General features: G+C 40.1%; 1 protein-coding gene and 1 long non-coding RNA gene across 2 annotated transcripts; both read right to left on the bottom strand.

Annotated features, from left to right (window-relative positions):
• On the bottom strand, nt 1–5285 carry LOC148189602 (uncharacterized). The gene is made up of 3 exons (XR_015776551.1): nt 5065–5285; nt 1873–2086; nt 1–374 (listed from the first exon to the last, which is right to left on the bottom strand). It is a non-coding gene; the product is annotated as an uncharacterized LOC148189602 (long non-coding RNA).
• A 7520-nt stretch (nt 5286–12805) lies between these two features.
• On the bottom strand, nt 12806–24597 carry oma1 (OMA1 zinc metallopeptidase). The gene is made up of 8 exons (XM_042482682.2): nt 23777–24597; nt 21923–22151; nt 21047–21220; nt 20775–20882; nt 18860–18988; nt 18540–18614; nt 17704–17853; nt 12806–15181 (listed from the first exon to the last, which is right to left on the bottom strand). The coding sequence occupies exons 1-8, from the start codon at nt 24151–24153 to the stop codon at nt 14849–14851; spliced, it is 1575 nt and encodes a 524-aa protein (XP_042338616.2). The 5' UTR covers nt 24154–24597; the 3' UTR covers nt 12806–14848.
• Nucleotides 24598–25408: the final 811 nt, after the last annotated feature.

The raw sequence follows: 25408 nt of genomic DNA, 5'->3' as shown, positions 1-25408 counted from the left end.
GGGCTGAGAGGAAGACAGTGGAGGGAGCAGATCTATTTTAGAGCGAGATTAAGCAGAGCTGTGTTGAAATAGAAGCCCTGACCGACCAAGCCATGATCTGGGGACTTATTAAAGACTCTTATTAAAAGTTAAGGAAGGCCCTAAGAACCGTACAATAAGAGAGAGGGGTGAGGGGGGAGAGAGAAGCACACAGCAGAGGGGGTGATGCGTGTGGTGGAGAAGGGATTGGGCTTTAAGCTCTTTCTTTCCTTCCTGTTTTCATCAGCGCACACACCATGACCATCTCCCTCCCGACTCCTCTCCGCTGACTCCTCCTCACTCTGCAACCAGGTCAGCTAAATAAAGTCCACCGTTTTAGCCTAATTTCTGACAGTCTGAGGACACACACACACACACACACACACACACACACACACACACACACACACACACACACACACACACACACACACACACACACACACTCAGCTTACAGTGGATGAATCTTCATATTGCAGTTACAGTCTAACTTAACATCCAACTATTGACCACCAGCTTCAAGCCCGCAGCAAAAACAACAAAGATAAGCTGCATCCTTCAAAATAAAAGCACCAGGGGTTCTGCTTTGATTCATTTAATTATAACAACACATTAACTTTATTTTAACAGTAATTTAACCTTATACTTTACATTATAATAGTATCTTATTAAACTTTATTATAACAGTAGTTTATGTTTAGTGTTATTTTATGGCAGTCGCTACTTTATTTGTAATTGTGGTTCATTCAATTTTTTTTTATTTTAGTAGTTTAGAGGAGATTTCAAAATATCGAGATATATATTGTGTATCACGATATAGCCTTATAATATTGTGATATTATTTTAAAGTCATATCATCCAGCCCTTGAAATGGCTGTCAACGTGTTTGTTATATGTCACACTGCAGGCAGATGCTGTCCTGATAAACGTCACGTTTGCTTCCACGATGCAGCATGCTGCCAAAAAAAATAATCACACTGGAGCGGCGTGATGCTGCCATTGTTTAGTTCTGTGTAAAAATACAAAAGCGGCATAAAGAAGGGACTTCATAGCTGCACTATAGCACGATTTCTGTGTAAAAACGGCTACTTAAACTGAATATTGCTGCACCCCAGCACAGAGAAACGGAGGCACCTGCTAAAACCAGCTCAACCTCAGCATTCCCCGGTTCAAAGTCAGACATAAACAAGGGAACCAGCAGAGAGCACTTTCCAGAATTTCAAACTTTCACATGTCCAGAGCATTATTCGTATGTTTAAGTGAGGTCCTTTATGCTTAAACTGAACATGGATCAATGGTAATAACCTCCAGTGGGTGTTTTGAAAAACCATTAGCCTGTACCATCTGCATCCTTCGTGATCAGATAGATCGTTGCAGCTAACCCCGTCAAGCATTTGGAGTCATTTTTGTGTTTTCATGTGGCCAGATATTTTGTAAAACAAAAGGGGTAAAATGTCAGTTTTAAAAAACATCTGTAACATCAAAAACATCATGTAAAAAGGCCTCAGATTTCAGTGCATCCTTTTGTTCCTGTATTGCTACACAGTGTGCAACATGCTTATTGAGGCCTGGAGCAGGCTGATTTGGTTCAGTGCAGTCCTGTGAATGCAGCCTTTCCCATAGAGAGCGCTGTACACCTGCTTATTGATCAGTTAAAAGATAAGGCTTGCTCGAGCTAAACATCTAGCGCCAAAGGGGGTATTGGCGTAAAGCTGTCTTTCTTCCCTCTTTGAAACCATGGGGATGCAGATCGAAGGCCACAGTGTGTGCATGTATGTGTGTGTGTGTGTGTGGGGGGGGGTGACATTAAACAACCGGTGACAAAAAAATTTAAAATGTATAATATATACATACATTTTCCTCCTTTGTTTTGCCTCTTTCTCTCTCCCTCCGTCTCTGAAGACCAAACATCATCAGCGCTTTGTCCTTCAAACCAGAGCAGGCAGGAAGCATAATGGAAACCATGACAACGAGACGGTGAACAGACAGCCCTGCTTAAGCTGAGTGAGGATGGATGGATGTATGGATACATGGGCTTTTCTGAGAGGACGACTGAAGGGGAGGTGAACTGAGAAGATATGTGGGAGAACAAAAACACAGATTCTCATTGCCAGTTTAACACCCTCCCCCCCGTCAGTACATGCATGTTGGAATGAGAGACATATATATAGACACATGCACACGCTGCCGTTCTTAATTTTCTTGGCAGATCTGTACGACTTTGAGGCATAATGAGAGCCGGTGCTTTGCTTTAGTAAAGGCTCTGTGGGTTTTTCCTTTACAATTTCCAAGTCTCAGCTATCAAAGTTACTCATTAAACATGTACAGAATTCAGCTGGACCCGAACCAACACAAAACATGCAGTTATTCCCAGTCACTGAGGTTTTGGCACCAAATCTATTTAATGAACCTTAGCTAACAGCATGTGGTAGTGGCTGGCATTAAGGTTTCCTCAGATGTTATGATGGTTTCCTCCGGCAGTAAGCTGGAATTATAATGTCAAATTTAAAACAAATGTCACAGAAACAAACTTACAAGGATTAATGTGAAATTATTGTAATTTATTCCAGGCTTAATCCCTCATAATATCCCTGGTAAGTAGCTGAAAGCAGGCTGACACACATATGCTCTCAATCCGTCTCCTACACACACATACAGATGCCTAGAGTAAGTCCCCTTTCCCCGAGTAACCACCACTAGGAATTGTCAAACCACTGCTTGTATGTTCAGACATGTTTTAATCCAATAAATTAGAATTTGCAGCATATTCAGCCTTATAAACTATGACTTACAGTATGTTTTTTAGCCAAATTAATTTGAGATTGTTGCATGTTTTAGCCTAATACACGATATGTAGTAGGAGTCAACAGATTATCGACCTGTTCGGCATTTTGCTGGCTTTTATTTTAATGATTGCTGATAAAATTCATTTAAAAGTGTCAGCATGGGAGGGACTTTTACGTTGTAAAAACCCAGGGAGCAATTTATATTTATTATTTTTTTTATTTAAATTTTCAAAGTTTTGTGTTGGAGTTTGTTATATTCCAAATTCTGAATATTGACAGAATGATTTTCATTTTTATTGCAAATGCATATCGGTTCCATATATCAGTTATCAGTCTCATTAACTACTAATAATCGCTGTCGGCCCAATTTGGAGACACATGCGCAGCATTTGGAGAACGTGCTTCAAATACCACAACTAGTTAAGAAAATGAGCTACAATACATCACAACACAACAGATGTATTTTGAGAAGACTCTTAATAGTGACGTAAACATCTGGATGCACTTGTTTTGGCTGCATGGTGAGATAATTAGACATAATGACAAATAGGGAAAATGTCAAGAAAACTATATTCTTAATTATTAAAATTAAATATTTAATTGATGTTACAGAAAAATAATATTCATTCACTTTCTTAGGGTCATTTTCCTTTTTTTGTGCTTATTTCTTCTTGTTAATTTTACTATTTTATTTGTTATTTTTTGGCCTACTTCTTGTTAAGTAGCTCATTGCCTTCTCCCCATGTCTTTGAAAGAAATCAAGGCAATTTGCTCAGGTTTCTACGGAGCTCGGGAGGTGACATGGATGTGTTTGGGTTTTTTTTACACATGCACGCACACACAAATTACTTATACAACAATACAACACATAAAATGCACCTTTTCAACCTGCCAAAAAGTGACTGCAGCTCCTATCTTGTCACTGAAAGGCTGTTTCTGCCTCAGAATGACTTTGTTTCAATCATAGTACTTTTATTATTAGTAGTTCAACAAGTACTCTTTGTCCTCTCAGATTATAAATACCGTTTTGGTAAAATCATCATCATTAAAAGACGAGACAGAGTGTATTGGAGCGTACATCGATACAAAACACGCAGAATTGATCATATTTGACAGATTATAGCCAACCTAGTCCCTTTTACCTGTTTTACCTTCATGGCTAAATTGAGAGAGAAGTGATGCCAGCTTCTATGAACTTCAAATGTTTGTAATGTTTAGCTGGTAGTTTTTAATAGGTTTTATTATTCTTTTTTCATTTTTACAGAACAAAATGCCACAACGAAAGAGTACTGAGCTTTAAAAGACGCTAACTGACTAATACCACTAATAGGCTATATGCTGTTGCACTTTTACACACATATAGGCCTACACCTACCACAATATAAACTACTGACTCTGTTATATAGGCTACTGTTTACCCTCAGGAAAACAGGAAAGGGAAAATAGAAGTAGAGGACGGATGTGGATGAATTCTGAAGCTGAAAAAACACTTTTTCAGAGCTGAAAAAAACACTTTAAATAATATTTATCATAAAACCTGATGTGTTGTTGAATCAGTTGTAAATGTGTTACCTACTCACACCAGCAGAGGGCAGCAGTAAGCAGCCAAGGACTAGGCGGGTGAGTTCAAATGCTGCCTTCACAGCGTCGGAAATACTATATCTTGTGCCTTCAAGAAACAAACAAACAATCCTTAAATACAACAGAGAAACACGAAACTTGGTTTGATGGTCAGTTTCTGCTGTGTGACTTCTGATGGCGCGAAAAAATTGTGAATGTGTTCAATGCCAGTGACCACAACAACTGGATCATGAATAAAACTCGCATGCCTTGCTCTGTATTTTATTGATTGACTTTGTGTTTAAATTTTGGCTCTTTAAAGGCGTTTAGGTAAAAACCGACTGGGTTGGCTGTACGCTGTCAAATATGATCACAATGAATGAAATCAAGTCATCCTGAGGCAGAAAAAGCCTTTCAGTGACAAGACAGGGGCTACAATCACTTCTTGGCAGGTTAAAAAGGTGCATTTTATGCGTTGTATTGGTAAAACGCGCGCGCATTTAAAAAAAACAAAACAAAACAACACATCCATGTCACTGCCAGGGCTCTGTATGTTTCAAAGGGTTAACATGTTACATAAATTAGTTGCACCTTCTAAGCAAACTCGTTTTAGACTTGCTGATGCACGTTTTGAGCATTTTGTCATTTATAAACAAAAAAATTGTCCTTAAAAGTGATTCAAATAAAGCTCAAATCTCACCTGTAGTTAGTTTGTCCAAGAACCATTTCCGTGTCTGCCTCAAACTGGCAGCGAAGCCGCGGTGGTTTTATTTCGGTCCCTTGCGTTCAAAGTAGAAAAATGCATCATAACTGCGGTTTTCCGAAGCATCTCGTTGCCATTTTGCTAACTGCTAACCCATAATATTGTGCTAATCTTAGGTGCAAGACACATCCGGTGCAGACACACAGGTGTTTCCTCTCCCGCCTGATGAGACCTGCTGTCAGGTCTGTGTGGGCACGTGACTGACGTCTGCCTCCCTGCTGCTGCACCTGTTGGCAGGGGGTAACTGCTACAATTATAGACAGCGAGTCTTTATATAGATTTTCATAATTTGCATGAGACTAACTAACTGAAAGGACCTTCATCTTTATCTTAACTGCGGTCAACTCAGAATAATTTGGAGAAATTGACAGACATATACATTTAATTTATTTATTCATATTAGCTTGATTACAATTATCATATGAGTGAATTACTGGAAAATAATAAAAGAACTAAATAGATTTTTAAAAAATTTGGAAGAATTTTTTAAAAAGGGGAAGTGCTTAAAAATTATATATAATAAACACATATCAAAAGACACACTAAAGACATTTGATGCAGAAAATGTGCTAATTGGTGCAAAAAAATTCACCAGAATGAAGGAAATTAACCCCAAAGTGGCTTAATTTTTTCCACAAACATAGGAAGGAGGCAATTAGCAATGACAGAAGAGCTTACCAAAAAATTTAGCAAGAAATTAGTAAAAAGTGCAAAAAAATTACTAGACAATGCTGTTCCATTTCTTACTGTAACCTGAAAAGTAGTTAAAATTAATAAATAAATAAATCAGATACAAAAAGTAAAAAGCTTTCAAATATTTTGTAGTTTATCCCTGGACATAAGCAAATGCTTTCTATAAAATGTTCTATTTAACATTGCTCAACATCCATTCAAGTTTACCCAAAAAGTTCTGTCAGACCAAGCACACCCAAAGAGCATCTCTTTATCTCTTTATTTCTAGTACTATCTGCTATAACCCTCCAACATCACAGCTCTAGTTACATTCTGCATATGTCATACTCCAATGGTCTAATGGCATCCTCAACGATGTCCCAGCGTTCAGCTAATAGCTTTGTCTTAATATGCGAATAATCTCTTTGTTTCAGTGCAGACCATGGTGACGGCTTGTGCTTTCATAAACTTTTAGGAGGCTCCGAAATGTGACTTTTTAGAATTGGCTGCTCTGTGAACAGTCCAATTCTACAACAGCCATAAAGTGCACATATCAATCATATCAAACCTTTTCATGAACTAATTAAGAGGCATGGATAAATCAGTGTTGAGGGCTCTTCTCTAAGGCGGACGCCATCAAAATACAGCTACTGTGCTCGCCAGTTGTACAGTACTTTAGCCTGAATGTCCAACTTCTGTAGGTCCGTCACAGCTTGTTGAATTTAGCACACAGTGACAGTTTTTTGTGTGAATTCTTGCCTCCCATGCTGTCTTGTTGGATTCACAGGGATCTCAGAGGAGGTGAGAGGAAGAAGATAATGCGCTGCTGCACTGGTGGACTCAGAGAGCAGTTTCTGTTTTGTTTACAGCAGCAGCACAAACATTTCTGAACTTATGGGTGGACAACCAAATGTTTTAAAAGGGGTTAGAAGTGATTGTAGAAAAAACTGTGCCCAACTCCAAAATATATTTGACAGCGTCAAAAATGGCAGAGGCAAAAATCAGAAAAGAGAAATACCATAAGACTTTTATAAGACATAAGACATTTATTTTCACAAGGTACAGGGATGAAGAGGAGCTTTGACAATCACCAGGTGTTTACAGGGGTGTTTATTTATTTGAGTACTTTGTATTTATTTTTTCCTAGTTTATCCTCCTATTTTTTTTTCTGTAAATGATAATGAAAAAAATGTAGATATTTGATTTTGGGAATGTGGGTGTATGCATATATGTTTAGTTAACTAGAGTATGAGTTATAATCATTTCTCCATTTTCATTTTCACATGTTCAAAATAAATCAAATGAAATCAGACTTATTTAGGTCAAAGGTGGACGTAAACGCATCACACTTCTGAGGGCGTTTTAGCTGAAACACATTGGTGTCTGCATTTGCTCAAACTGAATAAGTGAAATCTTATGAGTGCTCCCGGTTTTTCCTTTTTCTTAAAACTTATTCTAAAATGCAATACTTTTGTAAGACGCACATTATGAACTGACAACATGTATTTAAACTTAAATTTTCAGTGTCGGTTTTGATATTTCATTGTCATCCACAACCTTTAAACTGATTTTATCACCACCGCCCGTCCTTAAGTAAACCACACTCTTGCATGCTGTTCATTTTTCTCATGGGACCATAAAAAGATACTTGTTCACCATCTCAATACGCTAACCCCGAGTTGTGACTTGATGTGTGCGCTCAAACACTGAAAGCTACCGGTGTCAAAGCAGCTGAGGAAGACTGATTTAAAGCGTTTCATCTCATCTCATTTCCACATCCTCTGGTCCCCCTCTGCTTCTGCAATCTTCCTCCCCTCTTTCCCTTCATTAGATCGCACCCTCTCCTTGTTGAAAGACGGAGAAGAACGCTGGTTATTCAAATTCAAATCAACACTGACAGAGAAGCAGATGTAAAAAGAGAGAGAGGGGTAAAGAGAGCTACAAAGCTTGTACCTGACGTTGTTAGTATTAATGTGATTCCACTGCGAGGGTTGGGATCGATGCAGTCAGATGAGGGACTGTGTTAACATCCTAATCTCTAATAGCATCAGAGCAGCCAGACTATAAAAAACCTCTACCAGTTCAACCATGAACACACACTCACACACACACGGGCACAGATCGAGATGATAAGACAGGACGGGGGAAGACACAAGGAGCCATTAGAGGAAGACCTGCATTATGTGTTGAAAGAAAATACTCAGATAGCCTCGATGACCCCACGACAGACAGTTCCTTCACTGCGGTTCACACGACAGACAGAACAGCTCTGAGGAACCACTAACCAAAAATTATGTGGGGAAAGAAAAGAAAAAAAAATCAGATTTATTGTTTTAAACTAAAAAATGGAGATCTATTTTTAGTGTTGTGTTCATTTCTGAGTTCTCCGCAATAAAAATGCTTTACTTATAGAAACAGCTCTCTCAGGCTACCGCTATATGAACGATAAGCTCTCACGTAAGCTCACATTAAAGCAACACTTCATACCAAAATCAAAAATACTAATTTTTCCTCTTACCTGTAGTGCTATTTATTGGTCTACATTGTTTTAGTGGGAGTTGCAGAGTATTGGAGAAATCACCTGTTTGTCTTCGCTCAAATATAATGGAACTAGATGACACTGGGCTTATTTAAAAAAAAAAAAACAAAAAAAAAAAACAAACAAACATCAATTTAGAAAACTCAACTGCAACGTCTCTGACCTGGTTACTCAAGATAATCCACAGAGCTTGTTGTGAGCAATTTAATGTAGGAACTATTTTCTCTCTACCAAACTACACCCACCAACTGTATCACTGCACAGAGAGAAGAGTGTATCTACTGCCAGCTCACCTAACACATCTGAGTTATCGATGTTCAAGCTCAGCCAAAGAGGACGCCATTAATGTTTACATCTTGCACTGCTACGAGCATGAGCCGGTGAGTAGATGCACACTTCCTTCTGCTAGGTGATATGGTAAGTGGGTAAAAGAAAATAGTTCCTACATGAAACTGCTCACAACAAAGTCTGTACATTATCTTGAGTAACCAGGTCAGTAATTCTAGAAAAAGACATTGCTGTTGAGTTTTTTGAGTGTGTTTTTGGCGCTCTGAGCACCACAAGCCGAGTGCCATCTAGTTTGGTTATAGTAGTGAGAACGCAGGCAACTCCACGGTTGATATCCCCAACACAATGAAGATCACACTTCAACCAGAGAGGAACAACCCCAGCCTTCTGATAAAAAAATATCAGCAGCATGAACAGCGCCAACACGCTGAAACACCTAAAACCTGAATATCAACTGAACATAAACACTCAATCTGTGTAACCCAGATTAGCAATTAAATACAAACATACTAAACTTATGTCTGCAGCATTACAGTTTGAAGCTGTGCTTACACTGTTTTGACAACATATGCTACATTCACTCTTAAAAATACACCACCACGCATTTCTAGTGAGTCATAAGTTAGTGGTTTCCATTAAGCTTCATATTGTGCAAACTAAAATTGTGAATATAAAATACGCCTATTGGAAACATGTAAATTTTGAAAAAAAAACCTTACCTTGACATATTTTGTAAAACTGCAATGGAAACACTTTTTTGGCTTTTATAGGTCACATTGCGCTATGGCTATCTGCTTGTCAGTAGGAACTAGATCCCTCTGGCATGACACAGCAGGCGCTACAAGAGCTGTCACTGCATCACATAACTCTTCAAAAGTTGAGCAGATCATCCAGAAGTTTTGAATCAACAATTCCTCTGTGAAACCGTGGACTATCACCTCCCAGAAATCACCTCTTTCCATTATTAGTGACATAACACGCCTACGTCGCCTTTGATTGGAAATAATGACGGCTAGTGCGGAAGCTGCAATAGAAATAAAGCTGCTAATGTTTTGAACATCCATCGCGATGCTTTTTGGTATGCTATCACGAGGGAAGTTGTATAATATCACAAGAGAAGTCACATGAAATCACTCAAAGGACATGCCGTCATCTCACAATTGTATTAATCGAAATTTTGAAAATATCGTTTAACTTTTGCACAAATCTATGATGGGGGGGGGGGTACGGCATAGTATACCTTTAACCGCAGCTAAGGCTGCCTCTATCCAATGCCACATCAGCTAGAAAAGGTTTTCCATTGTCCCCTGGCCTGTAATGAAAAGCTTTTTGCTAATCAAAGTTAGACAAAAAGCAATCTTTATTTTTTTTTCATGGGCCCCGTTGCTTCAAAACATTCCAAATCTAATTTTACTCATTAGTAAGCCTCTGGAGTCCTTCCGTCTCATCCTGCAGACACAACCTCCGAGACTTGCATGTGTGCCTGTGTGAGACAGCGTCTTTAATTACCCAGGTAACACAGCCAGATGCTCCATCACTCTGGCAATGGCAGTGATTAAAAGCAGTAAAATATTCATTTCAATCAGACACCCACATGCCACATGTATAATTAATGCACAGCGGAAGGACACAGCAACTTTTACCACAACCACACACACATTTCCATCACCATATTCCCTCTACACGCTGCAGCCAGCTGCTGCATGTGTGTGCGTGTGTGTCGGGGTAGATCCAAGAGATGGAACGGCGGATGAGCCACTTCGAGCAACACTCCACAGGGAGGTCAGAGGGCAGGCAGACTGTATTCTGGGACATCATTCAGCCACCTACACAGCAGATGTGTTGGGTTGCTCTTGCACTGCCCTGACTCTCTCTGGGATTGTTTTTGTTGGGGGAAACAGCATCTTGAGTTTGCCGTCTATGGCGCGTTCAGCTCTCTCTGTTGTGGGTGTGCTACCTTTTCTTCTCCTCCTTCTACTTTTCAACGCCGTTCTGCTTGTCAATATCTTGAAATACCTGCGAGCGGTTTTGTCAGAGGTCTCAGAAGCAGACTGATGTCTCTAGTGGGCGGAAGAATACACAAACACAAAACAATCTGAGACATGAGAGGTGAATTTACAGACGCAAAGTAGACACCTGATTTCTAACTCACTTTGTGGTACAGGTCTCATCCGCCCAAGGCATGCCAACACAGACAACTCACATAAAATGGGACTTTCCAAGCCAGCGTTTGAGTTAAAATGCTACATTTTCAAATAAAATGTAAATAACGCTAAAAAGATGCTCTCTTTCACACCTGACACAAATATTTTCCTGTCAACCCTCATGGTTCCACTTTGTCTACTTTCTATTTCGGTCCTTTCAATCCCTCTGACTGCTGTCTCTTTGTTTTCCTTGATTAAGCCCTCTGTTGCAGTATTGTTTAGACTCCAGCAGTAGGCTACAATTACTCAGCGCAGTGTGTGTGTATTGTATCACGCTCATTACAATTACCTCTGGGTGTGAGTGTGTCATCTGTTGCCTGCTCATGTTCCAATTTCTCTCTGAGTGGTGAGGGAGCTGCATCCAGATGCTTCGCCGTGCACACACAACAGGAAACGGGAAGTCTCCATTAGATTAAAGGAGAACAGTGGATGCACAAATCCTTAAAAAAAAAAAGGTTAAAATATGTGTGACCACGGAGAGCAACAAATTAAGCATCTCAGCTTAAGTTTACCTGTCTTCTGCAGCAGACAGCACGCGTGCTCAAAAGGAAACTTTACAAAGAGATATCACAAGATTGATCTCGCATTCAAGAAGCAAGAACTTGTAACAGTTGGCAGACATTACAAAAGCGCCGCGGTGAAGCTGACTGATGGGAATTCTAGTAGCTTTCATTTGATTACGACTGACTTGGTGTAATCTCGTCTCTGAGATTTCCTAACTGTACGTCTGTGTGATCAGCTGTGAGAGGCCAGCGAGGAGTCTTCCCAAGAGCCCGGCATCAATACGTAACTCTACCACTGTTTCTACCACACACTCACACTCACTCACACACACACACACACACACACGAACACTTCAGAGGAAACCTACAACTCAGTCTATATCTCCTCTTATCTTTCGCCCAGCGTCTAATTGGTTGGTGTGAGAATGCAGGTTCTGATTCTTGCAATGATAGTTTCCTCTTACTCTCACACTCTCACACACGGTGTTGTCAACAATATAACTTTGTCGATACATTTAGATTCTGAAGATTTTGAACTTTTTCAGTACTCATCAGTATCAATACACTGGTACCACAGGCCAGGCGCCAGGATAAAGGTTTCTGAGCTATAGCCCCAAAATCAGATTAGGGCCTTATTAAAAACAATAAACCAGTCTGAGTGACATGTTCTGTCTGTCTATCAAAGTCCTCACACTCTTTCAATACAGTGAACAGCATGGCCGTAACGCACAATTATACAAATACATAAGGGCTTTGGATTACATATTTCTAGCAGTTTTATGCAACCAGACACACGTTTTAACAACAAAACAGTAAAGAGTAAGACACAATTTTTAGTTATAAATCCATGATGGGAAGTTTCTTCTCGATTGCTTCAACAGTTTACGCTGTAATTCGGTAGTTGTACAGAGATGAGGATTATACTATTGGAATCTGTGTTTTCTTTGGATTATTTGAGGTGTCATTTATGTGGATTGAGTGAAGTGAAAGATAATGGGAGTGCTGTACTACAGGCACGCACCATGCTCTGGCAGAGAATGCTTTTTTCATGTTGTTAAAGTGCTGACTCTGCAAATCACAGGGGGGACAAAAAAACACAACCAAGGGAGCTGAGCCCCCTTCAGACCCCTCGTGGCACCAGGCCCACTGTACCAGCTGCATTTGCTTGCTCTCTCATATTGGTAATGTTTACTGTAGTCACTCTGCTGTGACTATAGTAACTAGCACTGCCATGTTACACCTTATTATATTTAACCTTTAATAACATCTTTAAAGGGTATGCCCTCAATGTCAATTTTTCTCTACAGTATCAAAAATGATACATTTTTTAAGGTACTGTTTCAAACTTAGAAATTCCAGTATAGTGACAACACTAGATAATATTACATTGTGTTTCCAGAATTGTCCTTTTGGCTGAAAATACATAAATGTGCATCTTTTATCCACATGAATTTCAGTGGATCTTGCAATAGGGAACAAAAGCCAGAATAACATTTCTTTTCTTGTGTTTATTTATTTTTTTGCTTGCCACTTGTAAACAGAGCACGTACCTGCTGAGTTATTGATATGCAAAAACCAATAATACCTTGGTTTTGCACATTTTTGTGCAGACCCCATCACCGGTCACTTATTCTAATACAGACTCTAATAGAGACCTACCCTGCTTGCAGTAAAACAGAGCTGCTGTCTGCTGTTTTGTAAGCTGACACACACCCTGAACCTAAAATGCATGACACAAATAAAATAATCTATCCCGTATGAAAAAACAGTAGTGCTTTTTGGATTTCACAGTTTAACCAAGTGTGCTACGTTGTGTCTGCACACACACACACACACAAACACAAAAGATTACCAAGATATGAACCATAACTGGCCTCCACTCTACATTGTGCGACTGCTCCCGCAGGCTGTTGTTGTAAATAAGAATGTTTTCTCAGTCAACTTGCCTTGTTAAATAAGATTTTACAAAATCCCATGAAAGATTTCTCAAAGCTTGTCGGTGGGTATTGGCATTCCAGCGTAGAAGGCTATGTTTTAAAACCTGCAAACAACCCGGCATAAATTTACACCATTAAGTCCCTCGGGGTGTAGAGAATGCATAAAGTGCTGTGTGTGTGTGTGTGGCATGAGAATGCAGTAGTCATAATTAGAATGTAGATGTCCTCGGCCTGCCGTGGACGAAGCCGCCGACATGCGCACACAAAGTGCTTACTCTCGTCTGTTGCCGTGTGTCAATGAATAATGCACATATTAATTCGCCGATGTATGGAAGCTTTGCTAAGATTCGTTCAGCACTCCCCCGTTCGAGGTTGTCTAATTAATGTGGCATCTTTGTAGCCACTAGGCATGAATAACATTCTCTGAAGCTCTGTCAGCAGGGTGTTGCTGGAGAGGGAAAGGGTAGGAGGGGCCTTGATTTTTTTTTCTCTTTTTCTATTATTTTTTAGCTGACTTTTTCCACCAATTTTCTCCAAAGCCACTTATTTTCACAGTACCACCCCCAGCTCCACCCTCCACAAAGTCTCTAGTGCAAAGAAAAAGACTAAAGGCCTTTGCACACTGGGGTGCCTGGTGGCTCAGTGGATAGAGCGGCGCCCCATGTACAGAGCGTGTGTCCCCCCTGAGCGGCCGCAGGGTTTGTATCCGGCCTCGGCCCTTTGCTGCGTGTCTCCCCCTGTCTCTCCCCCTTTTACGCTCACACTTTCCTGTCAATTAAAGGCAATAAAAGCCAAAAACCAAATCTTTAAAAAAACAAAAGGCCTTTGCACACTGAGTCCGTTTTGTCCGTTCTGATGCATTTTGTTAGTCATCCTAAAAAGATTTTAAAAAACACATAGAAACCTTGCACACTGAGCCTGGTGCGGTTTTTTTTCTTTTCTTTCTTTTTGTTATATATCATTTGGCACCACAGCTGTATGAAGGAACTGAGCTGTTCTCCTCTCTGTCTCCACACTTTCGCTTTCTCTGTCTGTGTGTCCTCGGCCACATCCTCGTCTTCATCATCCACCTGAATATCACTATCTGACCTGTCAAAAGTGAGCCAGCTGAGTTATGAAAGGATACTGTTGCAGCGCGCTCCTCTTTCTTGTCACTGATGTGTCCTGCAGCCACATTTTCTTCACTGATTTTTGCTGAAAAAACTCTCTCTGGGCTATTGACTGATGCGAAAAATGCATAAAATCGAACCTGTTACAAAAATTTTAATGACGAACGAAGGTTTCAGAGTCAGTGTGCAAACGTGACTGACACAATGTGAGGTTGTATTTATTTTTAGACAAAAAAAGCAGACTCAGTGTGCAAAGGCCTTACCCCTGGGTGTCTTTGATGGTAGGTGTAAACTCAATCCCTTTACCACCTGAGCGCCCAGGGTCTCTGAAATGTAATAGTTGACAAAAATAGACTTTTAACCGCGGTAATAGTCTGATGAATATGCTAGCTGACCAATATAACAATCACTCACTCAACCAAAAAGCCAGTCTCTAAAAAACTAAGTTTATGAGGATTTAACACCCCTGTCAGCTGGTGTGCTGCACCACGGGCCGGGATCCTTCACCCTCAGCAGGTGCAGGGACAGACATTATACCCAACTCTTCAGTTGCAAACGGGACATGGTGTTTAATTTCTTGATCCACCTTTGGGGACGGAGAAGGAGCACTTTCAGCAAGCAGAGCTGCAGGCAGTCCAGAGGGGAGTGAGGCCGGGCTGTGGGGCAGGTGGGGCTTGGGTGCTCCTTCTGGACCTCTTCTCCCATGTGTTTCCAGCAACACACGGACGCTCTTAGAGAAGATAGCACGAGGGTCAGTAGCAGGTAGAGCAGGGCAGACGCAGCTGTCCCTCAGCTCCAGAGCCTGGACAGAGACAAAGTAAAGTAAACAGACTTTCGGCCATGCTCACAGGTAAATATATACTGATTCATCACAACTTCAGACAAGAAGTTTGTCAACACCAAGAACAAAGATGGATTGATAAACTTGATGAGAAATGTCTTTGTTTGTGAAATGTTGAGTCATCTGTTGTTTTTGTTTGCATGCCAAGAAAGTTAGTCATTCTTTTTAATTTGTGATAGGTAGATAAAATACATCAAAAGTGTGATCAGAAATGAATAAATGTGACGCAAAGACGGCGAGGAGACAAACAAACACAACAAAGAAACTGAGATCGACTGATGCGCCGCCCTAAAGATGGAGAAATAAATCGGGACAAAACATAAATAATCAACAAGAGTTGCATCCACGCCACTTTAGCAGGTCTGTGAGGCTTCACTCAAGCACTTGATTTAGGCTAAATGCTAACACAATGGTTCTCAAACTATGGTACATGTGCCACTGGTGGTACACGGGGTCTTTCTCGTGGTACGCAGAGGAAATCTAAAAAACAGTCCCCGCCACAACACCAGAGTCGACGGATACAGTGTAGAAGTTCTCAGTGAATTAGTTAGTGTGTAAAAAACACAGCGATGCCCAAAGCTCTGGGAAAACGACCGTTATCTCCATCACAAGCAGCAGAACTAGAGTAAACATTGGTGTAGCTTTCCAACGCTGGAGACAGCTCTCAGAGAGTAAAAAGATGTGGTTTCAAGCTGAAAACTTAAGTTTAACTAATGACAACACAAACTGTAGGCTTACAGATCACAATAAACTTTTCAAACGGCGTGATGTGACTGTTTTCTTGTGACTGTGGCGTTGCTAAAACTGAGCTGAGTAAACCCTTTTGTCAATTATAAGTTGCCTTTCTTTATGACGAATGGCTGTACATTGCAGTTGTATGGACACAGTAGTAGAGCGACATTTAAAGGATGAAATACTGCCCCCCGTTCGGCTCCTTTAAAGAGACACTAAAACTGAGCGTTTCAGACTGAGGGTGAATACAGATACATTAAGGCAGACAGTATGAGAAAAATAATGTATTTTTTAAACATTAAATAGTGTATTTGTGTTCTCGTAGAAACCCCAAATACAAGAATGAACCTGAAAAGGAGCATAATATGGGATGTTTAATAAATCCTGAACAGACTTGATGAGCAGAGCTGGTAGGAACCAACTACAAGTGTTTCCCAGCAGCTAGAGACATTCCCTCTGTCTGTCTCACACACCCACACCCACACACGCACACACACCAAACTCATTAATCTCTCACTTAGACTCACCTACAAGACTCATACATACATGCAATTGGCTTCCCACTCAACAGGCTCTCCATCTCACGCTACCAGTGGACTTAATGTGCTTTGCTTAAGGATGATGAGCGCACTAGTGGAGGCGGAGTGCCCTCAGAAGAGTCGGGTTAAGTAGCTTGATGCTGTCACCTCTCGCAAGGTTAAAAACATCACATTATGCACCACTTTCACCCGACTGAGCTCGGCTGTTAACTGGCTCGTATGTGCTGCCATGCTGGATCGAACAGTTTGGCGTGAGGAGGGCAGAGACCGAAGTGTTTTCTCAGCACACACACACAAGACAGGCGGATGAATCCCCAAACAACAGTCTTCATCACTTCACTGCCTGTGGCTGCAGCCTGGCCTCGACAGCGGCTGCTGCTAGAGGTCAATCTACCACACAGGGATATGATATGATGCACGGGCACAATCACAGCACTCACACAGAACATGTACACACAGCGACACAGGCACCTGATGGACAATTAGTGGTTTACCCATCTGTTCATTTTTTTGTGCTCGAAGCGTCTGACGGTGCACCAGCTCACACTCAAGGTTAAATTTACCTCTGCCTCATGCATTGTAAGCCTCTCCCCTTCTGTCTCTAACACACAGACATGTCAGATGTGATGATTGTGAATGCTGATGCTGCTGTCTTCACCGCTTGTTGATTTCTTTCTAGCCTTAAGACACCATTGATTGTCTTGCCACAGTGCCGGCACACTGTGTGAGCCTGCGAGATCGAGCTGCTACTGTGGGGGCTGTTTTCTTTCAGGTCCTGAACTCAAAGCCTCAAAGACATTTTAGCTAAGCAGGCATCCAGGCCCCTGTGTGGCAAAAATGTTTTTCTTGTCTTCCTAAAACCCTGCATCTCTTCCTCTCCTCCCTGAGTCTCTGCTACCTCTCTGCCCTCCTCGCCACATGTCTGCAGGTGGATATACATCTCTCCAGACGCTTCATTAGTTCCATTAAGACTCCTTCAAACACCTCCTAAAGCTCCACCGTTTCTGCTCAACAGCAGACAGGTGTAGTGCTCTCTCCTCACACAGGGATCAAAGAGTCTTTTACTTTAGACAAACACATGAATCAGAGCAGCAGGAAAGTGTTTACTTATATAATTGAGCTAAGAAATAAACTTAAAAGCTACCTGTGCTGTTGTTTGAACTAAGCAGGGGATTGGGTTTTTTTTTTGTGTGTGTGTGTGTGTGTGTGTACCTGTGGTACGAGGCGGTCCAGCTGAGTGGATCTGTTCTTGTGCGATGGGTGTGTGGACAGCCACTCAGGGAAGGCGGGCTCTCCTGTCAGCTGGTCTCTGATTTCCATTTGCTGCCAGAATACAGGTCCTGCTCGAACATCTGCACACGCCTGGGAAGGACACACACACACACACACACACACACACACACACACACACACACACACACACACACACACACACACACACACACACACACACACAGAATAAGGCATCCCTCTGTCATGTGCCAGGATGAAAATCCTTACTGTCAAACCATCCGAGTTTAGTTTAGTTTGACCAGAGTGCCCCCTAGTGCCCTGCAGACATATTACAAGGTTTAACAATTGCATTGGAGGAGAACAATTTTGCAGTGGCCAGTGTCAAAGCACTATTAGTCCCCTGCATTGGTCAGGCTTAAAAAAATGCTGGACCCTACATTTTGCAAAATGCAACACATGAGCATCTTTCATTAGACACACACTTCTTTTAAAGCCCACACTGCAAGGTTGAAGTGTAAGCTTTCTGTGTAATCAACTGAGTCGAGCTAAGATAACCCCAATGTCATCGGGCCAAAGAAAGACTGAAAGCAGGCCAAAAAACACAAACTTTCATATTTGTCCACTTTGAGCACCACAAAGAGTGCCATCTGGTTCCATTATATTGGAGAGAAGGCAGACATCTCTACGGCTGATATCTCCAACACTCAACTCACACCAAATCAATTTAGATTGATAAACAGCACTACAGGTAAGAGAAAAAATAAGTATTTTTAGGGGAGAGCTGTCCTTTTGAGTAATAACACGTTAAAAAATACCTTTGCAGCCAGCTGCAATCCGACTTTATCAGCCTCAGCCTCCAGTTTCCTGCTGAAGGGACGGCTGAACATCAACTGAGAGAGAAACGGATGAAATACATATGAGGTTGTGCAAACACTAAAATTCATACACATATACCTTATCAAAAGTAAGATTTCACTCCAGTGTTCTAATTATCAGACTTTACAGTAACACATAGTCAAAGCTGGGTGTCGCCTTGTCAGTAAACATTGTGTAAAAAGTGTGAAAAATCTGCTGTTTCTTCAGGACTCTGTGTTATACAGTGTGTTAGGGAGTAACTTTTAGGAATAGAGCTCACCTGGGAAAGCTTGTGCTGTACCCACTGTCCCAGCAGTGCCAGGCTGTCTCGAGGACACACGGCCCAGATGGCTGTCAGCAGAATAAGGGACAGGAGGTCTACGACATGAGACAGGCTGGCCTGTTCTGCCTGGGGGGCGAGGGCAGAGGGAAGTGAGGTGACAGAGGAGACAAGGAAAGAATGTGGAAAATAAGGGATTGTTTTTTTTAAAAAGGGAAGAAAATGGGATAACGAGAGAAAAATAGCAGTAAAAAGTTTTGGGAGGTGAACAAGGCAGCTGGAACATATTGATTGTTCTCATCTATTTTAGTGGAACTTGAACGCTGTAACAGATTTAGAGGTTTTAACAGCCAATCCAATAGAGCACACCTACTGGGTAATACCGAGCCCATCGATGCTCATTCCCTTCATCTAATTAAAATCTCCTTCAAGCATTTCCTCCGAGGACGTTTAAAGTCTTGAAATACCCACAACTTCATTAGACACTTTTTTAGAACAAGAAGAATGGGCTTTTGTAGCCGGAGTAAAAACAGCCATCTGTGGAGAATTAATAAAGCACGACAGTGCCCTAGGTCGACAGGACTTCGGTCGTCATAGCGTTGACAGGATTAGTGAGCGTTCGGAGGTGATTGTCAGCGAGTCTTTATCACCGGCTGATGCAACAACACTGCAACTGGTGCCACTACAGCCATTACTATACAGCTGAGATGGAGCGGGGGGGCTGATGATGAATAGTCAGGAGATCTCGGTGTATAATGCACATACCTATAGGAGGTCCGACACATACATATTTTAAAAGCTTGTGTGGGAGAAAACTGGAAGGTTTCCAGCAGTAACTTCTACTCTGTTTGCCGGCGGCTTCTAAATGACTTAACTTTGTTCTTGAACATTATTTGCACTTTAAGTGTTTTCACTGACTCATCCTGCCGCGCAGCAACGTCTGCTACTATCAACTACGCCTCTCAAATGTCAATATACTGCACGCAAGTTTCTGTACACTGCAGCACATCATTTTACATTAAACTGAACAAGTTTCCAAGCTTTCTGCAGTCATGTTTAATGTATATTTTTAAGTGTGTTACTTTATGTGGACAGAAATGTTAAATATATGTTTTTAAATTTGGACCCCAGAGGGGGTGGGTGTTATAATATAAGATAGAAAAGATATTTTATTACTAATCACAAAAACACACAATTGCAACAAAATAAGTGTTAAGGTTTTATATGTGAGTATAAACCTAGAGTTTGCCTTCAGACATTCAGTGAAAATTAAAAATAATTTGTCATTTCTTTAGTTTGTAAAGAACATAAGAAACAGGTAGCACAGTTACTCTCAGCTATGCTTGCTGTTGCCATGGGAAACGCTATGACATCATTATGTGAACAATTAAAAAATAAAATAAATCAATAATAAAATTGTACTAGCATTATCGTGAAGGATATGATATGGCACAACCGTAGCCCCAAGGAAGATCAGCTGTGCTTTATGGGATACTAAAAAATAAATAAATATGAACACGCTTATCCAGGAATACTCAGCTTGCTTTGCCCTGGGGCCACTTTTGCAAAATGTCAGGAAACCAGGGGCCACTTCATAAACTAACCAAAATATCATTTATCAGTATATATAATAAATTAATTACCTGTTTTCCTTATGTTTTCATTTATTTATTTATTTATTTAAGCAAAGACGCATTAAGTTGATAGTGAGGACGACCACTTCCTGGAGGAAAGTTGAATAAATTTTCACTGAAAGATGAAACAATTGCATTTGTCTTGTTTTTGATTTTGTCTTTTTAATAACCCATCTGAATGGAGAAGCAGCAGGCCCAAAGGTATTTTCACAAGATCTAATACGGCTCCCATTAAAAAGCAAAAGTTTGGACACCCCTGCTGTAGAGGGTTATGTACTTACAGAATGTCCCAACAGAGCATGAGCCATCTCGTGTCCCAGGATAAAGGTGAGCTGGTGAACATCTGCCACAGCTTCCAGCATCCCAGTAAAAATGAACACTTTCCCGTTCTACATGAAGGAAAGGACAATAAAAGTCTGAACCATGTGGTAATTGAAGATATTCTTTACATGTGTACAAAAAAATCCTCACACGACTTTAAGGATGCTGTAATGAGATAATGTGACATGAAAGACATAAAAATCTGTAAATCCACATCTGTCTTTTAACTGACCGGCAGGACAAAGGCATTGACGTTGGGACTTTGCACCACATGGACGGTCCACGAGACATCGGACACTTCAGGGATGTCCTTGTTTCTCTGTACCAGGTGCTGCACCACCCGCTCCACCACCTGGTGCTGAGGGTCAGTGACTGGAACAAACAGCTCTGCAAACTCCTCCATGTACTGAAGCACACACAATGATGATTTAGTCTCTTTTTCTTTCAAGTCATCGTGTCTTTTTGGGTAATTTTGTGTTCCCCTGTAGTCATTAAGTGTCTCTTTTTGTTTTTTGGTGTCTTTCTGCTGTCATTTAGAGTCTCCTTTTGTTTTGTTTTTTTGTGTCCTTTTGTGTTCACTTTGAGTCTCTTTTTGCTTTTTGTGTCTTTTCGTGGTCATTTTGAGTCTCTTTTTGTTTTTTTTGTGTGTATTTGAAGTCATTTTGAGTCTCATTTTGTGTCTCTTTTTGGTTGTTTTGCTCCCTTTCATAGTCATTTTGTGTCTTTTTGTTCATTTTGTGACTTCATTTAGTCATTCTGTGTCTCTTTTTGGTTGTCTTTCCTTTGTTTGTAATGATTTTGTGTCTCCATGAGGTCCTTTTACATCTTCTTTTGTTTGTTTTGTGTCTGGTTGTGGTCGTTTTATGTTTTTTGTAAATAGTTTTGTGTTCCTTTGCAGTTCCTCTGAATCTGTTTGTAGTTTTTTTGTGTCTATTTCTAACCCTAAACACACATTTTAGGGATAATTCTGTTGGCTTAATTTCACTAAATGCCATTCTGCTTGTCTACACTGTCTTCATCACAACAAATCTTAAAATGTGTGTGAAAAAAATAGTTTGTCATTTTCTGTCCATAGTCACATATACGGTTGCCCCCCTCCTCCTCTCACCGCCTCTGAAGTCACAGCTGCCAGCTCTATGTAGTTCTCCCTGCTGAACACCAGGAGGCGGGTCCGTCCCGTCACCGGGGACTCATCCAGGTGGGTCAGAAGAAGCAGGGCTATAATCGCCATGGCAACGCCTGCCCCCGCTGCCAGATGCCATCGGTGCTGCCGGATCCATTCGCGCATGAGCTCCCTGCGGTTGTCCGGTAAAGCAACCCACCACTTCCTTATACTCCTGTAGATGAAAAAAGGCCACACGGTCTGTGATATCTGTTTCTATAGCTCACACAAACTCATGCAGTACATTTAAAATCAAATACTGCCCCACAGAAGTAAAGTATAAAGAGAAAAGAATAATTTAAAGCTCATTTTAATTTCTGGAAAATGCAAAAAAGACAAATCAGAAGCAAAAGTTCCAATTAGAAATGTAGGAATCCAGGCAGATCCACTGAGATCTCAAAGTAGGTCTTCCAAAGAAAAAAGCATCTAAACATGCATAAAATATGTTCACAACAACATATAATGCACAAAATGCTGAAGTCACGCTGTGTGTTTTCCCAGAGGAAAGAGTCAAATACTACAGTAGACAAGTCGGCCAGGACTCTGAAAAGTGACTAAACAAAACAAACTCTGCATACAGAGAGTTTCATGATGAGGGAGATTAAAATGTTTCCAAAAACAGAACCAAATAAATGACTGATGTCTCACTGACATTGTTCGTTATAAAGCTTCACGTGTGCCAAATGTTATTGCAACAGTCAATCCATTTCAGTGATACACTTTTGCAGGTTAACTTGATTTCATATTGGTGTAACAAGACACGACAGATCAGACAAGCCAGAATGAAACTCCAAGTGTGGTGTGTCAAAGGTTAACAAGACAGGTGAAAACATGCATCGAGTAAAACCAACAACAACAACAAAAGTTATGCTGAAAAATAAACTGTAAGTTATGTGACAAAGGTGACAAGAAATTCCGATTATGAAAGAGTTGAAAAAGTAAAATAAATAAATATTTATATGTACACATACTATTGAAAGAGGGAAACTTTGCCAGTTAAGGACTGTTCTTTGTTTATCAGAAGCAGTGGCAAACAGAGTGTGAGTTTTTGTTATTGTTTTGCTGTTGTTTGTTTGTTTAGGAAAAGTGAAAATCCAACAATAAATAATCATAGTTTTTATAATTTTGATTTTGATTTTAAAGAAAGCGTTCCTTCCAACCCCACATTTCCTATATAACTCAGGTGTAAAATAAATAGAAAATATAGCCATTTAAAATTGTAAATCGCTCACCTAAGCCAAAATGATGAATTATTACTATTAATCATCATCATCATCATCATCATCATCATCATAAAACTACTACAACTAATAATAATAATAATAATAATGGGTCACTCAGCAGCTCAGTTGATAGAGCGGGATGTATAAAGACTTGTATATAATGTATATGATGTATATAAATGTCCTTGTTGCAGTAATAATAATGATAATAATAATAAAAATAATAATAATAATTAAAAAATAAAAAGTTGATTATCTGGAAAAGAGCTCGAAAACATTGAGATAATGCCATAACACAATTTTAAATGTGTGCTTATGATAATTAGTTATAATTATTGTTTTCCCCTTGCTCTTTTAGAAAGTTCTAGATCTGATACATTTTTCCAGTTTGTGGAAGTTTTCTAGGTTTTTTACCCATATTTTTAAAAGAAATCGCACCAATTTTTTGTTTAAATACTTGTGAAAAGCAGCACAAGTAAAGTGATGTCGCTACAGCAATAAGCAACAAACACACTTCTCAGTGTAATGTATAAAAACATCTCAGGTGTGTCACATAAACATCAGGTGTGTCTCCTACCTGCCCAGTATTACAGCCACGACCTTCTGCAGAGGTTTGAGCACCATCCATATGAGAGGAGCAGGCAGGGCCCTCACAGGGGCCGAGGTGTGGAAGTGGTGTCCACAGAGTCCCAGTACACGACCAGTGTGCAGAGGTGAAATGGTTTTTGGACCAGTTTGGAAACACGTGGTCCTCCCGTTGCTGCAGAATAAGAGAGGAGAAGCTGTCTGAGGGTCTCTGTAGTAAACAGAGTTAGTTGTCCTGTGACAGCTGATCTTTGAGGAGTTTGTCTTCTTCACTGAGTGTCCAGCTTGTTTGAAGACCTGAAAGTTTCGTGTCAGGTGTAAAGTAAGAGAGCAGAAGCGACTGCTCTTTAAATAATAAAGTAAAACCATCGTCCTTGCTGGTAGAGCAACACTTCCTGATCGACAGTTTCCTTGATTCACTCCTTTAATCACACAGCTGACAGCTACCTAAACTACTCATACTTCCTCATTTTAATGTAGAAATGACTGTTACAGGACATTAATGATACTTTATTTATTTTTTTAACCTTAATAACGTTATAACAGACAGTCTAACTGTCCGCAGCTCTCAATGTCATCGCTACCGATGGACGCTCGTGACAAGCAACCTTGATTATCACCGTTTTCCAGCAGCCGTAAACTGAAATGTCTTCATCTGTCCCAAAAGTTTGTTTTCTAACTCATTAACACGTCGAGTTAAAAGAAATTTGGTTTCGTTTCGACGCGAAACGTCTTTTAATGACAGTCCGCACGGAAATTTGATTGTTTGGGTTCCTGCTTCGAAAATGATTCCCTCCAGAAACGAGTCTAACATGAACGTTCCGGAAGCAAAGTTAGCCATGATCAAGGAAAATTTAAAATAAAATATAAATTTTGAAAAAGAAGTATATTTCCCTTAACAAGAAAATATAAATTGAAATATAAACCAATTTAAAAAATATGAATATTTTCATTAACAAGAAAATATAAAATAAAAATAAATAAAAATATAAATGTACATTTTCCTGAACGAGAAAAAATAAGATAAAATAAAAATATAAATAAATATAGAAATTTATACTTTACTGAACAAGACAATATAAAATAAAATATAAATACATAAAAATATAAATTTCAACATAATAATCATCAATTGTTGCAGTTAGCTAATAATCACAAATCCTTAGGAACAATAAAAAATAACACAAAATGCTCACAAGGTAACTTGTGAGATAATTAACTTGTGTGCATGCGATAAAAGTTGACTTATGTGCATAAGATGATAACTTGCGCACATGAGAGTTAACACATGCACACAACACAATACACCATTCCCACAAGATGATGAACTTGTGTTCCCACAAGAGAAAAGTTAACTTGCATGCACAAGATAAAAGTAACCTTGTGCACACAATATAACTTGTTCCCAAAAGAAAATTAACTTTTGTGCAAAAAAACGTTGACTTGTATGCACAAGATAACTTGTTCCCATAAGATACTTGTGTGCAAAAACATAATGTACATTTTCCTTCAGCTGAAAGGAAATTGCAACTTCTTTTTGACATTCCCTTATTGAAAAGAGACAAATTTTAGACGTGTTATAGAACTACAGCATATCAAGGCACTATAACAAAAATATGCTGAA

The sequence above is a fragment of the Plectropomus leopardus genome, chromosome 5 (assembly GCF_026936395.1).
Source record: "Plectropomus leopardus strain MGB_pleo_1.0 chromosome 5, ASM2693639v1, whole genome shotgun sequence".
Lineage (NCBI taxonomy): Eukaryota > Metazoa > Chordata > Actinopteri > Perciformes > Serranidae > Plectropomus > Plectropomus leopardus.
The sequence above is the reverse complement of the archived record's forward strand: the minus strand, read 5'-3'. Positions and strand labels throughout refer to the sequence as shown.

Coding starts and splice junctions, on each gene's coding strand:
- oma1 (XM_042482682.2), bottom strand. CDS start 24,153: ATGGTTTTACTTTATTATTTAAAGAGCAGTCGCTTCTGCTCTCTTACT. Junction 20,883..21,046: donor TCAATGCCTTTGTCCTGCCG/GTCAGTTAAAAG, acceptor TCCTTCATGTAG/AACGGGAAAGTGTTCATTTT. Junction 18,989..20,774: donor ATGCTCTGTTGGGACATTCT/GTAAGTACATAA, acceptor CTCGCCCCCCAG/GCAGAACAGGCCAGCCTGTC.